Here is a 17,129-nt window from a genome sequence, read left to right on the forward strand (position 1 = left end):
TCAGCCTACATCAGCATACTGTTCTTATCTTATTGCATGTGGATATGAACTGATCAGTATCTGAGGAGCTGTGAATGTTGCTAAACAATGCACAATCATCTACTAACATCCCTGCTCCTGAACTTATGATGGAGAGAAGATCATTCATGAAGCAGCTGAATATGGCTGGGCTGTGGATACTACCTTGAGGAGCTCCTGTAGAGATGCCCCGGAACTGAAATGATTGACCGCCAAAAGCCACAACCTTCTTCCTTTATATCAGGTATGACTCCAACCAGTGAAGAATGTAACCTCTCAATTGCTATTAACTTCAACTTTATTCAGGCTCACTGATGGCACAATCAGTGCCAAGATGTCAAGGGCCATTAGTCTCACATACCTTCTAAAATTCAGTTCTTCTGTCCATTTTTGAATGAAGTCAGGGGCAGAGTGCTGAGCATCAATAGATTATTGCTAAGTAAGTGTTGTTTGATGGCACTGTTGATGACATCTTCCATCTCCTTACTGATCATTAAGAGTAGACTAATAGGTCAGTAACTGGCCAGTTGAATTTGTAGAAGGGACATACTGGAGAAACTTTTAACATTGTCAGGTAGGTACCAGTGTTGTAGCTAGACTTGAACAGCTTAGCTAGGGTTGCAGTAAGTTATGGAGCACATGACTTCAGTACTATGCATGAATACAGCCTTTGCTGTATTCATTTACAGCCATTTTTAGATATCACGTGGTACATCGAATTATCCGAAGACTGCCTTGTGAGATGCTGGGGGCATTCCAACGTGGCCGAGGTGGATCATCCACTCGGCACTTTTGGCTGAAAACTGACAAATTATTTGATCATAGCTTTGCACTAATGCACCAGGCTCTGCATTATTGAGGACTATTACCCTAATTCTTGCATTTTTGTTTTATTTTCTCTCAAAAATTGTTCCTTTATAATTGTTTTCCACTAGAACTATGGCGGTACCTTTCTTGACTCTTAGCTGTAACTAGATGATTGACTCCTCTCGGGCCCCCAATCTCTCTAGCACTGCAATTACCCTGATAATTGCTTCAAAAGACATTTGCTTGATGTTTGACAGATGACAGATACTAGTTGGACTGTTCTGACCTAATTATTCAACAGATTTCCAATATTCACTGTCAAAGGCTTACATGTTCACTTTAGCAAATGAATAGGGGACAACAATCATCCAAGGGACTGCATTCTGCCCTTCAGAATAACCTTAATAACTCCATTCTTTAAATGGTAATTAATATAATCAGCTACTTAAATGAACCTCACTGCATTTGTTGAATGCCTACTGTCAGTGTGAGGATAAAATTGATCTAGAAGGGACTCCTGTGTTGCAGTGGCAGTGTTCCTGAGAAATCCAGGTTCAAGTCCCACCTACTCCAGAGGTGTGTAATAACATCTTGAACAGGTTGATTCAAAAATGTAAAATTAATTTAAACTCTTTAAACAGATTTCAATGATTGAACAAACTATATAGCTGGACAGCTTTGGTTGTTCCTCCATTCTAGTTCAGTAGATATCCAAATGTCTCTTGACAATAAATCATAACACATTAAAGTGCTTAGCTTTATCTCTTAACAAAAAACAGAATAATTTGATTCAGAACCTTCAGAGAAAATAATAGAATTTTACCTTGGAATGTTGAGCTAGTGCTTGAAGACAAAATGACTCAACTTTCTCAGACGGAACAGAGCTCAAACTCTGTGCGTAAGGAAGCCCATTCCCTCCAAAACACCATAAGCCTCCCTGAAACACAAAAGATTGAACAACCTTATTCACATCCTTTACATACCATACGTCATAGTATTCCTCTTCTGAAGGTGTAGTTTTCTTTCAATTCATCTTGTTTCTTTCTGGCTATTTAAAATTAGCTTTTAATTCACGAAGCACCTTGCACTGTTTAAATAACATAAACGTGATTTTGAGACGACTTGACTATAAAAGCAGGGATGTACTTCTGAGGCTCATTAAGACTCTGGTTGCACCATATTTGAAGTATTGTGCGTAGTTTTGGGCCCCACAATGTACTGATCCTGGAGCTGGTTCACAGGAATGGAAAGATTAACATACGAGGAATGTTTGAGGTCTTTGTATCTACACTCGGTGGAGTTAAGGAGGACGAGGGGGGATCTAATTGAAACTTATAGAATATTGAATGGCCTGTACAGAGTGGATGTTGGGAAGATGCTTTCATTCGTAGGAGAGACTAGGACACAAGGGAACAGCATTTTGAATCGACAAAAGGAGAAACTTCTTCAGCCAGAAAGTGGTGAATCTATCGAATTCACTGCCACAGAAGACTGTACAGGCCAGGTAACTGAGTAGATTTATGATGACGTGAGATAGGTTCTTGATTGTGAAGGGGATCAAGGGTTCTGGGCCGAAAGCGGGTGAATGGAGTTGAGAAACTTATCAGCCATGATTGAATTGTAGAGCAGATTTGATGGGTTGAATGGCTTAACTTTTGCTCCTGTGTCTGAGTGTCATATCATGATACTCTACGTAAATTCCCTTTGTCCTGCATTGAAGCTGGTTTGCTAACCTACTCATCAAACTTCCTGCCTATTCCCTTCACATTGCCCCAACATGGTATACATCAGGTCAGAAACCACATGAATGATCAAAAATACAACCCTTGCAGAGTGCCACTATACCCCTTTGGGGTTCCCATAGGTGGTAAAATGTTCCAGTTTATGTAAAACCTTTTTGAAGCAGTTGGGTGTATATAAATAAAGTAAAACTATACCTGCCAACGCCACACATAACAACAATGGCTATGGTTTCAACATGCAGAAACGCACACACTTCAAAAAGCCTGGTTTATTCAGCACACTGGTAAATGTATTAAATTTCTCAGTTTTACAATTAAACACAACAAAATGGTAAAACCTTATCAGATACATTTGGAGATGTAAAACTTGCAGAATAGAGTCAAAAGTGTGCTAAATTATAGAATATAGAACAATACAGTGCAGAGTAGGCCCTTCGGCCCTCGATATTGCGCCGATCTGTGAACTATTCACAGCTCGTCCCCCTACACGATCCCATCATCATCCAGGTGCTTATCTAAGGATTGTTTAAACCTCCCTAAGTGGCTGAGTTGACTACATTAGCAGGTAGGGCATTCCACGCCCTTACCACTCTCTGCGTAAAGAACTTGCCTCTGACATCTGTCTTAAATCTATCACCCCTCAAGTTATAGTTATGCCCCCTTGTACAAGCTGACGTCATCATCCTAGGAAAAAGACTTTCACTGTCTACCCTATCTAATCCTCTGATCATCTTGTATGTCTCTATCAAATCCCTTCTTAGTCTTCTTCCTTCCCAAGAGAAGGCACCCAAATCTCTCAGCCTTTCCTCATAATATCTTCCCTCCAGACCAGGCAACATCCTGGTAAATCTCCTCTGCACCTTTTCCAATGCTTCCACATCCTTCCCGCAATATGGGGATCAGACCTGTACACTAAATTCCAAGTGTGGTCGCACCAGCGTTTTGTATAGTTGCAACATGATATTGCGATTCTGGAACTCAATCCCTCTACCAATGAAACCTAACACACCATATGCCTTCTTAACAGCATTATCTACCTGGGTGGCAACTTTCAGGGATCTGTGTACATGCACTCCAAGATCCCTCTGCATATCCACACTACCAAGAATCTTTCCACTGACCCAGTACTCTGCCTTCCTGTTATCTTTCCCAAAGTGCATCTCACATTTAGCTGCATTAAACTCAATTTGTCACATCTCAGCCCAATTCTGCAGTTTATCCAAGTCCCCTTGCAACCTGTAACATTCTTCCAAACTGTCCACTACTCCACCGACTTTAGTGTTGTCTGTAAATTTACTAATCCATCCACCTATGCCTGCATCTAAGTCATTTATGAAAATGACAAACAGCAGTGGTCCCAAAACAGATCCTTGTGGCACACCACTAGTAACTGGACTCCATCAACTATTACTCGCTGCCTTCTTCCAGAAAGCCAGTTTCTAATCCAAACTGCTAAATCACCCTCAATCTCATACCTCTGCCATTTCTCCAACAGTCTACGATGTGGAACCCTATCAAAGGTTTTACTGAAGTCCAAGTATATCACATCAACTTCCCTACCCTCATCTACATGTTTGGTTACCTTCTCAAAAAACTCTGAGGTTTGTGAGACACAACCTGCCCTTGACGAAGCCATTTGACTATCTGAAATCAAATTGTTGCTTGCTAGATGATTATAAATCTTATCTCTCGCAATCCTTTCCAAAACATTTCCTACAACACAAGTAAGGCTCACTGGTCTATAATTACCTGTGTCAACTCTACTCCCTTCTTGAACAAGGGCACAATATTTGCAATCCTCCAGTCCTCTAGTACTAAACCTGTAGACAACGACAACTCAAATATCAAAGCCAAAGGCTCTGCTATCTCCTCCCTAGCTTCCCAGAGAATCCTTGGGTAAATCCCATCCGGCCCAGAGGACTTCTCAATTCTAGAAAGAGTGAAAGTAGACAATACCTGTTCCTAAATAACCTTGATCCTTTCTAGTCTAATATTTTGTACCTCATTCTTCTCCTCTACAGTATTCTCCTTTTCCTGAATGAAAACCAATGAGAAATGTTCATTTAGTACCTGTCCAATCTCCACAGGGTCCACACTCAACTTCCCACTTCTGTCTTTGATTGGCCCTATTCCTATCCCAGTCATCCTTTTATTCCTCACATACCTATCGAAGAGTTTAGAGATCTCTTTTATTCTATTTGCTAAAGACTACTGGTGTCCTCTCTTTGCTCTCATTAACGTTCCAAGAGTAGAGGACCTCAATGCTTCACTGTTTCACCTGGAAAGTGTGTACAGATCCCTGGATAATGAGAAGGCAAACGGGCAAGCGTTGCAACTACTGAGTTGCATGGGTAGGTGCTATGGGGATATCAGCAGATATTGGTCGTGGAGGAGGAGTGGACCAGGGTTGTCCCAGAGCGAAAAGTCCCTGCAAAATATTGACAAGGGAGGGGAGTGTGTGTCTTGTGGTGGTATCCCAGTGGAGGTGGCAGAAATGGCAGCTTATAGTCACAGAACTGTTATAGACCAGGCCAGACCCCCTCAAAACATTTCAAGAAGGTAGCCCAGATCCTAACCTTGCTAGTTGTTTTAAGCAGGTGTAAAGTGGATATTCCAGGAGAGAATCAGCTGGTCAAGCCATTTAGTTTTAAACAGAACAGAATTTATTTACAAGATTGCTGAATGAAACAGAAAACTAAATAACTGAAACTCTCCAAAAGTGTAACAGCTCATCCCAACTTAATGATGCTGTTTGAAGTACTTCTCATAAATATCTTGGCACAAAAGGTAAAATCAAATATAGGTTCTTACAGGACAGGTGTGTGTGTGTGTGTGTGTGTGTGTGTGTGTGTGTGTGTGTGTGTGTGTGAGAGAGAGAAAAAGAGAGAGAGAGAGAAAAACGAGAGAGAGAGAAAAAGAGAGAGAAAAAAAAGAGAGAGAGAGAGAGAGAAAAAGAGAGAGAGAGAGAATGAGAACGAGAACGAGCCTGGATCTGCTTCTTGGGCTCCAGCAGCTTTTTTCGTACTACTACAAGAAACCAAACCAAACCAAAGCAGAGAAAAGCAGAGCTGGATGAACTGGCCACTCCCCTTTTATTGTACAAGTCCTTTTAAAACTGGAAAGCCTTCTGCCTGAAGCAGGATCTTTTAGCCAAATTTCAAACTGGCCCAAAAACCCTTTGACCCCAGACTTTCCGGAGTCTGGAACAAAATAGCCCAGGACAGCAAAACCTTGTTAAAGGAACAGCTTCGTCATACCTCACCCTTTTCAAAAAAAAACATAAATATCCAAGGATGGCTTCATTTTAAAACTATTTAAACCTAAATTGTTAGTACTCTAAACATACAAATATACATTATATTGCTTATAAATGTGCAAACATGCACAACTACTTTCCATTTCACTCTGTTGTACTCCTGCCACAACAAACGTCTCCATTTCTCATTCAAGTCTTGACAGTGCATTGGCAATCATGTTTTTACCATCCTGCCACATGCACAATTTTCAAATCGAATGGCTGTAACAACAAGCTCCATCTAAACAGTCCGGCATTTTTGCATGTCATTGTCTTAGATATGTTACTGGTAACATAAATGTTGTATTGTCAACATAAAGCTCAAATTTGTCTTCTCAAATGTCAAATATTTCTGCTGATGAATGTTCAATTTCCTGGATAACTACCCGATAGCTATCTTCTTATAAGAGCCTCGCCAACACCCATATTACTTGCATTGATAGCCATCCTGAATGGCTTTGCGTAATTATGTGTGGCTAATACCAGGGTAGTGATTAACACAGCTTTCAGGCTATCAAAATGTTTTTGATAGTTCACTGTCCACTGAAACCTCTTCCCTTTCTTTAGCAATTCAGTGAGTGGAGCAGCCCCACTGTGATTATTTGCTCACAATGTTCGATAAAATCCATTCAATCCCAGGAACTGCAGTACTGCTCTTTTTGTCAATGGTATGGGAAACCCCTCAATTACCTTTGCTTTTACATCCCATGGGGCATTTGTCTATGTCAAATAACAAGGCCCAGGATGGTAACTTGGACTTTGGCAAATCCACTTTTAGCCAAGTTTATCACCAAACTTGTGTTCTGAAGTCGATCAAACAAGTCAGATAAATGTTGCAAACGTTCCTTCCACGTGTGACTAAAAATCACCAGGTCATTGATATAGTTGGGTAGTCTGGCAATGACCTCATTGGTTAGTCTCTGAAATGTGACTGGCACATTTTCATATCAAATGGCATGACTTTAAACTGATACAGTCCATCCCGTATTACAAAAGCTGAAATTACCTTTGTCAGAAAGAGCAAAGGCATCTACTAGTATCCTCTGAGTAAGTGCACATTAGAAATAGAAGTTGCTTGTCACACCTTCTCAACAACAGCCTTCCAAACAAGGAGTCGGATAGGTATCAGTCTTTGTAACTGCATTGACTTTGCGATAGTCCACACATAACCGCTGGGTACCTTCTGGTTTTGGCACCATTACTCCAGTGAGCTCCAGTCACTGTAACCCATTTCAATTATATTGTCTTAGAGCATGCATTTAATCTCCTTTTGAACCTGTGCCAATTTTAGAGGGTTATGCCTCTAAGGATGTTGCTTAGAGCATCTCCTCTATCTACATAATGTAAAGTTAGGTTAGTATTTACCAGCTTATTTCCACTTACCCCTCCCATGTGATAGCATTAACTCTTCCAAGTCATTTCGATTTTCCTCTGGAAGATAACTCAGTAATTTATCCCAATTTTTGACCACTTCCTCACTGTCCAATTTAACCTGAGGAATGTCCAATTCAGAACCCCGTGGACTTGATTCTTCCCTCTGTGTTGTAATCGAAAACACATTCTCTTCTTGCTTTCCTTCTCTGTCAAAATACTTTTTGAGCATATTCACACAACACTTTCTGTGAATTTCTTTCTGTCTGGTGTCCCTATCAAGTAGTTCACCTCACCCAATTTCCTTTCGTCTTGATAAGGTCCACTAAACCTGGCTTTTAAAAGTTCACCTATCCCTGAAGTAACACTAATACCTTATCCTCCTTAGCAAAATTGTGAATTTTGACTTCTTGTCTGCTTCCTGTTTCATGTATTCTGTGATACTTTTAAATGCTGTCTCGCCAACTCCCCAGCCCTATTCAATCGTCCCCTAAAATTTGACACAGTCCAAATACGTGGTCTCTGAATTCTGACTTACCAAATTAATCAATTTTAATGGTCTTCTCACTTCATACCCAAAAACTAATTCAAATGACTGAATTTGGTCGATTCATTTGGTGCATCTCTAATTGCAAAAAGCACAAATGGAATTCCCTTATGCCAATCATCTAGATGGACTTGACTATGAGCCCTCAACATGGTCTTTAATATCTGCTGCCACCTATCTAGTGCTCCCTGTGCTTCTGGATGGTATGCAGTAGATTTGAATTGTTTTATTTCTAAACTGTCCATAACTTCTTTCAATAATTTGTCATGAAGTTTGACCCTCGATCTGACTGTATCTCTGCCAGTGATCCATATCTAGTGAAAAATTTGAGTAATTCCTCTTGAACCCTATTAGCTGTGATACTGCATAATGGAACGGCCTCTGGAAATCTACTTGACGCATCCATTATTATTAATAAATACAGATTCCCACTTTTTATTTGAGGGAAGGGACCTATGCAATCAATTAAGACTCTTGTCAAAGATTCCTCAAATGCAGGAATATGTATTAAAGGTGCGGGTTTCATACTGTCTGTGGTATTTCAATAACCTGACATGTATGACACATCTGGCAAAATTCAACTTCATCCTTGTGCATTCCAGGCCAGTAAAAATGTTTTGTATTTCAGCTTAAGTTTTTCTCACTCCTAAATGATTCCCTTACAACACCTTTTTACAACTTACTGGCAATACGATTTGATGAACCTCTGTCCATGCCTCATCTGCCTGAATATGTGATAGTCTCCATTTACTCACTAAGACATCATTTTAAAAATAACAACATTCGGAGATACATTTGGATTCTTTTTCTGTGTATGCCTTTTCATACAATTGCATAAAACTTTAATCTTTCTGCTGTAACTCAGTTAATTTATCTGAGCTAAAGATGTCTGCTTTGTTACCTATCTGCTCCCAGCTCATCTCAACCATTTGATCAAACAGGGTCTCTGCTAATTCCACTTCATCTTTCTTCCCTGTACTCTTTGATCTCTCCTGTTTCAACTGGTGACTGTGACCTCATTACCACACAGTCAGGAAAAATCTCAGGGTATGTGTCCTAGCAATAGCTCAGTTGCCAGAGTTTTGACTGGCTTTTCCACCACTGTAGGCAGCACTCCTGCCTGGGAATCAGCTATATCATTAGCAAAGGTCAAATTGTATTCCTGGAGCTGAGAGTTCATCCAGTCCTCCTATCATGATTTCCCCATTCTTCTCTGGACATCCTAACCTCACTTTACGTAATTGAGCGCTTCTTGTCTCACTGTGAATTCCCGTTACTCGTACCTTTTCTGGTAATAGCCCTTTAGAAGTACATATCCCCTCATCCTTCAGCATTACAGAAGGAGAGGATCCTAGGTCTCTTAATACTGTAACCTCTTTACCTGCTGCTCCTGGCCTATGCAAATAAACTTTACCTTTGCAGGTATATGGTTTAAGAAGATCTGGCCACTTCCTTCTTAACCAACCTCTGACCAGCTTGCACATTCTGGTGCAGCTTTCTAGCCTTCACTGTGCTTTCTGTTACCACTCCAACAAAATTCCCTGGCTTATCCTGTTTTCCTACATCTGGCTTCCCAGTGCTTCTCCTAACCCACCAACATTGTGATTTCATCTGGCCTACTTTATTGCAGTGAAAACACTGGATCTTTTTAACTCTCTGTTCCCTTAAGGGTTTCCTTTTTTACCATGTGGTAAGTTATCCTTATCATCTTTACCAAGATCTACCTTTTCTTTTCCACGTGAAGATTTCCCTTTTCCCCAATTTCTACCCCTCATGGATTGAAATTGATTCTGGAAGCCAAACTTTGCTCTATAGACCAACTCATAATCCTCAGCCATTTAAGCTGCTCATCTTGCTGTTTTAACTCTGGCAAAAAGTGAAAACGGCAGATGCTGGAGATCAGAGTCGAGAGAACAGTGCTCGAAAAGCACAGCAGGTCAGGCAGCATTTGAGGAGCAGGGGAATTGATGCCTCAGGCATAAGCCCTTCATCAGGAATTTTAATTCTCTGCTCTTCCACATGAGTTCTCACTACTGCAGAAAGTGAATTTTTGAACTCCTCCAAAATAATTGTCTCTCTAAGTGTGTCATAGGTTTGCTATATTTTCAATGCCCTTATTCACCTATCAAAATTACTTTGATCCTTTCAAACTCAATATAGATTTGACCAGGGTCCCTCCTTAGATTCCTGAAATGTTATCTGTAGGCTTCTGGCAGAAGCTCAAATGCACTTAAAATGGTTTTCTTCACTTCCTCATATGTCTCATTTACCTCCTCTGATAGTGATGTGAATCCTTCAAAAGCTCTACCTACAAGTTTTGTTTGGATCAACAAAACCCACATGGTAACTGGCCATTGCATTTGTTTAGCCAATTTTTCAAATGAGGTGAAAAAGGCTTCCACAGCCTTCTCATCATAGTTAGGCAATGCATGAATATATTTGAACAGTTTCTCACCATGGGTTTGCTCATCCTTGCTCTTTTCCTCACTAAGCTTATCTTCAGCTTTCATCTCCTGTATAAGGGCTAATTTCTGAAGATTAAACTTCTTTTTCTTCCTCTTCTCTCTCCTTTTCTTTCTCTCTCTTTTTTCTCTTTCCTTTGCTTTTAATCATAATTCCTTGTCTTTTGCCTCTAACTCAAGCTGCTTCATTTTCAATTCAATTTTAGGCATCTCTAAAGATTCTGGTGGAGTTTCCAGCAAATTTAAATGCTGAACTATTGCTGTTATTATCTCTCCTTTCATCACAGAAGGAGGCAGCTCCAACTCGTTTGCTTGGCCTATCACCCTAAAATCCTCAAATCACTTCTTCCACCTGTAGAAAACGCTTGGTGACTGAAAGAGCCATGCTATCCCAGTGCTGTTTAACCAACCCAATTCAATACCAGGAACAAAAGACACCAACACCTACCATCCCGCATGGTAGCACAGTGGTTAGCACTGCTATCTCACAGCGCCTGAGACCCGGGTTCAATTCCCGACTCAGGCGACTGACTGTGTGGAGTTTGCACATTCTCCCCTTCTCTGCGTGGGTTTCCTCCGGGTGCTCCGGTTTCCTCCCACAGTCCAAAGATGTGCGGGTCAGGTGAATTGGCCATGCTAAATTGCCCATAGTGTTAGGTAAGGGGTAAATGTAGGGGTATGGGTGGGTTGCGCTTCGGCGGGTCGGTGTGGACTTGTTGGGCCGAAGGGCCTCTTTCCACACTGTAAGTAATCTGTAAGTAATCTAATCTACCACTAGCTGCCTTTGAGGCCAACAACTCTAATCCCAATTTGGAACTACTGAACAAATCCCAATCAGTTATGGACCAGGCCAGACCCCTCGGAACATTTCAAGAAGATAGCCCAGACCCTAACTTTGCTAGTTGTTTTAAGCAAGTGTAAAGTGGATATTCTAGGACAGAATCAGCTGGTCAAAGGTTTTAAGATATCAAAGTGCATGTTCAAAAAGCAAGAAGGGACTACCAAGGTGATTATTAGTCATGATTATACTGATTGGCAAAGCAGCTTGAAGCATTGAAATGCCTATTCTACTCCTATTTTCTATGTTTTTGTTGGCTATGGAACAGACCAAAAAGACAATCTAAAGAATAATTAATTGGTGAAAAGCCAACTTCAATTAGGTAACAATAATCTGGCCCAGATAAACTGCAAACAAAGGGAGGGTAGTCGAACAGTAACTGAACAATGCACTACCTTGAATGTGGAGGCTGGTGGGGTAGAAAGTGAGGACCCAGGCTCTCTATTGGTATTGTGGAAAGGAGCACAAGTGGTGAGGATAGAAGTACAGAAATAGGTCAGAAATGGCTGAGAATCATAGAGTCACTGAGTCCTGAGCAATGGAAACAGACCCTTCGGTCCACTCAGTCCACACCAACCATGTTCCCAAACTAAACTCGGGCTCTGTCAACCATGGTAATGGGGAATCTTCAGTTGAGGAAAAAATATTTCTGAGCTCCCTCTGTGGAAAGTGGCATCAGCAGAACAGATGTGGCCAAAATACAGAAATTGGGAGAACGGAAAGGAGTCCTTACAGGAAGCAGGGTGTAACGTTTAGTAACTATGGGAGTCAGTGGATTTTGTAATGAATATCAGTGGCCTGTCTATGCCCAGAAATGGTAACAGAAATGTTGAAGCTAAGGGAGAGGCCAAAAATAAACCAGGTGAAATTGAGAGTTGTTGGAAATTGGAAGAAAAACTGATGTTTTCCAATTCCAGATGAGAAGAGAAAGTGGCATCAATGACGTAATCAGTGTACAGGAGAAAACGTTGTGGGGCAGAACCCAAACAGGTTACCATTGACTATAAACTCAATTGAACACACCATACAAACGCAGTGGCCACAAAAGCAGATCAGAGGCTGTGTGAATAATATACCTCCTGACTCCTGAAAGCCTGTCCACCATCTACAATGCACAAGTCAGGAGTGTGATGGAGTACTCTCGACTTGCCTAGATGACTGCAGCCCCAACAACACTCAAGAAACTTGACAACATCCAGGACAAGGCAGCCTGCTAGATTGGCATTGCATCCACAAGCATCCATTCCCTCCAACGTGGATGCTCAGCAGTAGTGTGTACTATCTACATGATGTATTGCAGAAATTCAGCAAAGATCCTCAGACAGCCCCTTCTAACCCCATGACCACTTCCATCTAGAAGGACAAGATATATGGGAACATCTTCAAGTTCCCCGCCAAGCTACTCATGATCCTGACTTGGAAATATAATACCATTCTGTCATTGTTGCTGGGTAAAAATCCTGTAATTCTCTCCCTAATGGCACTGATCTTTACCTGCTCTCTGACAAAGGAGGGCTGGGCAATAAATGTAGCCATATATTGCGCATCCCTACTTTTTCAGAGGCAGAGAAAGATCAACCATGTTGCTGTGGGTCTTATGTTAGTGAGCCAGATGGGTTTTTCTGGACAAGTGAGAACAGGTTCATGGCCTTTATGAGATTCTTAATTCGAGATTTTTCTTGAACTCAGATTCAGCCACCTGATGGAATTTGAACCAAGGTTCTCAGAACATTACTTGGGCTTTTCAATTAATAGTCCAGCAATAATATCACTAGGTGTAGTGGTTCTGTTCGTCGAGCTGGAAGTTTTAGTTGCAAACGTTTCGTCCCCTGGCTAGGAGACATCATCAGTGCTGTGGAGCCTCCTGCGAAGCGCTTCTTTGATGTTTCTTCCGGTATTTATAGTGGTCTGTCCTTGCCGCTTCCGGGTGTCAGTTTCAGCTGTCCGCTGTAGTGGTTGGTATATTGGGTCCAGGTCGATGTGTTTGTTGTTCACGAGAGAAGTAGAAAAGGATAGCCAACTCCCATTCCTAGACGTGATAGTACAGAGAACACCGAACGGAGAATTCACCACAAGGGTACACAGGAAAACAACACACACAGACCAAGTCCTAAAGTATGAAAGTAACCACCCCAACACACACAAACGAAGCTGCATCAGGACACTATTCAAAAGAGCTACAACACACTGCAGTACACCAGAACTGCGAAAAGAGGAAGAGGAACACCTATACAAGGTATTCGCCAAAAACGGATACCCGCGCAACTTTATCAACAGATGCCTAAGAGATAGACCACGGAACGAGGACATGCCACAACCAAAAGGACTAGCCACACTACCTTACATCAGGAGCGTTTCAGAACTGACAGCCAGACTACTGCGACCCTTAGGACTCATAACGGCACACAAACTGACAGCCACGCTCAGACAACAACTTACTAGAACAAAGGAACCAATACCCAACATGAGCAAAACTAATGTAGTTTATAAAATACCATGCAAGGACTGCACAAAACACTATATAGGACAAACAGGAAGACAGCTAACAATCCGCATACATGAACACCAACTAGCCACGAAACGACACGACCAGCTATCCCTAGTAGCCACACACTCAGACAACAAGCAACATGAATTCGACTGGGAAAACACTACTATCATAGGGCAAGCCAGACAGAGAACAGCCAGGGAATTCCTAGAGGCATGGCATTCATCCACAAACTCCATCAACAAACACATCGACCTGGACCCAATATACCAACCACTACAGCGGACAGCTGAAACTGACACCCGGAAGCGGCAAGGACAGACCACTATAAATACCGGAAGAAACATCAAAGAAGCGCTTCGCAGGAGGCTCCACAACACTGATGATGTCTCCTAGCCAGGGGACGAAACGTTTGCAACTAAAACTTCCAGCTCGGCGAACAGAACCACTACAACAAGCACCCGAGCTACAAATCTTCGCACAAACTTTGAATATCACTAGGTCATTGACTCCTTCTGTGACAAAAAGATGTTTCCTTCTTCACTCTACAACTGAAGCAATAAGGCAGTTGGAAGTAATATCCCAGACAGGTGCTTGTGATTACTTAAGGATAGCCCTAAAACAGGCCCATCGCATATACATCTGCTAAGGGTTTCTGTTGGGACCTTCATTATTTTACTTATATTATTCTCATTTTTGGTTTGGAATTGAGAGCTAAAATTGAGAATTAGAACTATGAACATTAACTTGTTTTAGAAAGGAGAAGAGAGGAAACAAACTTATGTTTGCTGAAGGGAACTGCCTTGGAAAGATAATTGCAGGTTGATTATTATCCTAAGAACACTTTGCTTACGAAACTGGGTAGAGTAATTGTAAATTGGGAGGCAGAAAATTAGAATTTGATGTTTGAAAAATTGTAAAATGCTTGGCAGGGGTGGGGAAGACTACATGGTCCATTTAAAAAAATGGTGCTTTTACAATGCTTAGAGGCTTACAATGTATGTTCATGATTAGCAGCTTGGTGGGGTTGCAGATGCACAGAGAGCATAAGTATTGAAACATTTGTATCAAATGACCATACAGTTAGCAAGCCATGCAGCAGTTGTTAAAATAAAACAACAGAGTTTTGAACTTGGTCAATCAATTTGAAGCAGGCACTTAGACATCAAAAACTTATTAAATTTGAATATGATGGTTTTGACAACATAAGGTCAATCCTACTGTAAGACATTGTAAGGTATAAAAGAATGGGGTGGCTGGACAAAGACCACAGATCTAACTGCCATCTGCTAGAGCTAACAGTCCTCAGCTCAAGAAAGAATCGCTGACAGTCACAGTCATCTATGTATTAAAGAAAGCATGATCGAATGACGGAAGAAAGAATGGAGAAGGCACAGAACATTCTGGAAGACATGTAACCTGGCTGTAATTTTGAGAGACTAAATTCTACTTTTTTGTTAAAGGAGCGGGATTTGTGTTTATTGAAAGTGCATGAGATTTGAATCTGGTTTTATTTGGGAATGGTTAGTAGTTAGAAGGGATTTACAGAAGAACCTCAATTATCCGAATACCAATTATCCTAAAACCTGATTATCCGAAGGAGATCTCGAGGTCCCGATAGAAACGTTACAAAGACGTGTTCCAACAGGGATCGCATCTTTTGTTTACAGTGATTAAACAGGCACCGTCCCCAAACGACTGACCTCCCTCCCGCCCTCTCTCTCTCTCTCCCCACACTTTCCCTGGAGCTCTACAGTCCTAAATCTCCACCCCTTCCCCAGATAATCTGACCAACATTGTCCTGCCCAGGGCAGAGGTGGAACCCTTCAAAACGTTGCAGTAAAACATGGTGTGTGGGGCAGTGGCTGTGGGGGTGTGTGTATGCGCGCTATTTGGAGATTTACCCCATAAAGGGGGCAGCAGCAGCAGTCTTATTGTTGGTGTCCAGTCTGGCTGCTCCAGAGAGGGGGCGAGGCAGTGCTGATGGGGGTGGGGGTGGTGCTGGTGCTGGATGAGGGCGGGGGCAGGCGGGGGCGTGGTTGCACGGAGGTGGGGACGGGTGGGGATGGTGTTTGATGAGGGCGGGCGGGCAGTGATGCTGGACGATTGGGGGCGGGGGCGCGGTTTTGGACGGAGCCGGGCGGGGACGGTGTTGGACGGTTGGGGGGGACGGTGAGCTGTGTTGGATTGTTGGGAGTGGGGGATGGTGTTGGATGGGTTTGTGGGGCGGGGAAGGTGTCGGATGGTTGAGTAGGGCGGGGTGGTGTGTTGAACAGGTGGCAGGAGGTGTTGGATGGGGGGGGGGGTAGACCAGCCGGGGGCTCACGCGCTGTGTGCTGCTGCTAGTCTCCTGAATAGGGAGCAGGCTTTAAAAACTCCAAACCGAATAATCGCTGACCCGAATGAAATAGCGCCAGCCCATCTCGTTCCAATAATCAAGGTTCCCCTGTATTTGGTTTAATAGTTTAGTTAATTTCTTCACTGTTAGAGTTAGCTAAATAAATTGTTACTTTTTTTATTGATTTCAAAACTAAAACTATACTTTGTTCATAGAAATCTTTTGATATCTGTACAATTAGCGATGCCATTCATATATACATTCCATGTCTTTACATACAGAGGACAGACTGAGTCATTTGTATTTACAAGTCCAGTTTAGAACATCAAACATAGAACATAGAACAGTATAGCACAGAACAGGCTCTTCAGCCCACGATGTTGTGCTGATCACTGATCCTCATGTATGCACCTTCAAATTTCTGTGACCATATGCATGTCCAGTGGTCTCTTAAATGTCCCCAATGATCTTGCTTCCACAACTGCTGCTGGCAACGCATTCCATGCTCTCACAACTCTCTGTGTAAAGAACCCGCCTCTGACATCCCCTCTATACTTTCCTCCAGCCAGCTTAAAACTGTGACCCCTTGTGTTAGTCATTTCTGCCCTGGGAAATAGTCCCTGTCTATTGACTCTATCAATGCCTCTCGTTATCTTGTATACCTCAATTAGGTCCCCTCTTCTCCTCCTTTTCTCCAATGAAAAAAGTCCGAGCTCAGTCAACCTTTCTTCATAAGATAAGCCCTCTTGTCCAGGCAGCATCCTGGTAAACCTCCTTTCTTGGTGTTTAGCTGAGATGTCACTGGAGCTTAATTACTGAGTGGGCCCCCTGTTGTTCTTCGGTGGGCAGACCTTATACGGTGGTCTTTTCCCACCGTGCCTTGGCGGCAGCTGCCCTAAGCTTCAGCACGTCCCTCAGCACATAGTCCTGGACCTTGGAATGTGCCAGTATGCAACACTCAGTCGGGGTCACCTCTGGAAGACCCAACAGGTTTTGGACAGACCAAAGAGCGTCCTTCACTAATTTGATGATCCTCCAGGCACAGTTGATGTTCGTCTCAGTGCGCATCCCAGGGAACAGACTGGAGAGGGAGAGCACGGAGTCCCATGTCACAGAGCTGCTTGGGACAAACCTCGACAAACACCACTGCATCCCCCTCCAGACTTCCTTCTGGATTTTAAAGCGAGTGTCAGGGATTTGTTTTACTTAACCACAAGAAGTTA

General features: G+C 42.3%; 1 protein-coding gene across 5 annotated transcripts in view; it reads right to left on the reverse strand.

The window, feature by feature from the left end:
- Positions 1-17,129, reverse strand: part of serac1 (serine active site containing 1) — a 163,663-nt gene that overhangs the window by 82,033 nt on the left and 64,501 nt on the right. For all 5 annotated transcript variants that reach the window (XM_060831614.1, XM_060831615.1, XM_060831619.1 and 2 more), the window contains exon 8: positions 1,649-1,762. In XM_060831614.1, coding sequence (XP_060687597.1) covers positions 1,649-1,762 — 114 coding nt within the window. The remainder of the gene's footprint in view (positions 1-1,648; positions 1,763-17,129) is intronic.

The sequence above is a fragment of the Hemiscyllium ocellatum genome, chromosome 10 (genome assembly GCF_020745735.1).
Source record: "Hemiscyllium ocellatum isolate sHemOce1 chromosome 10, sHemOce1.pat.X.cur, whole genome shotgun sequence".
Lineage (NCBI taxonomy): Eukaryota > Metazoa > Chordata > Chondrichthyes > Orectolobiformes > Hemiscylliidae > Hemiscyllium > Hemiscyllium ocellatum.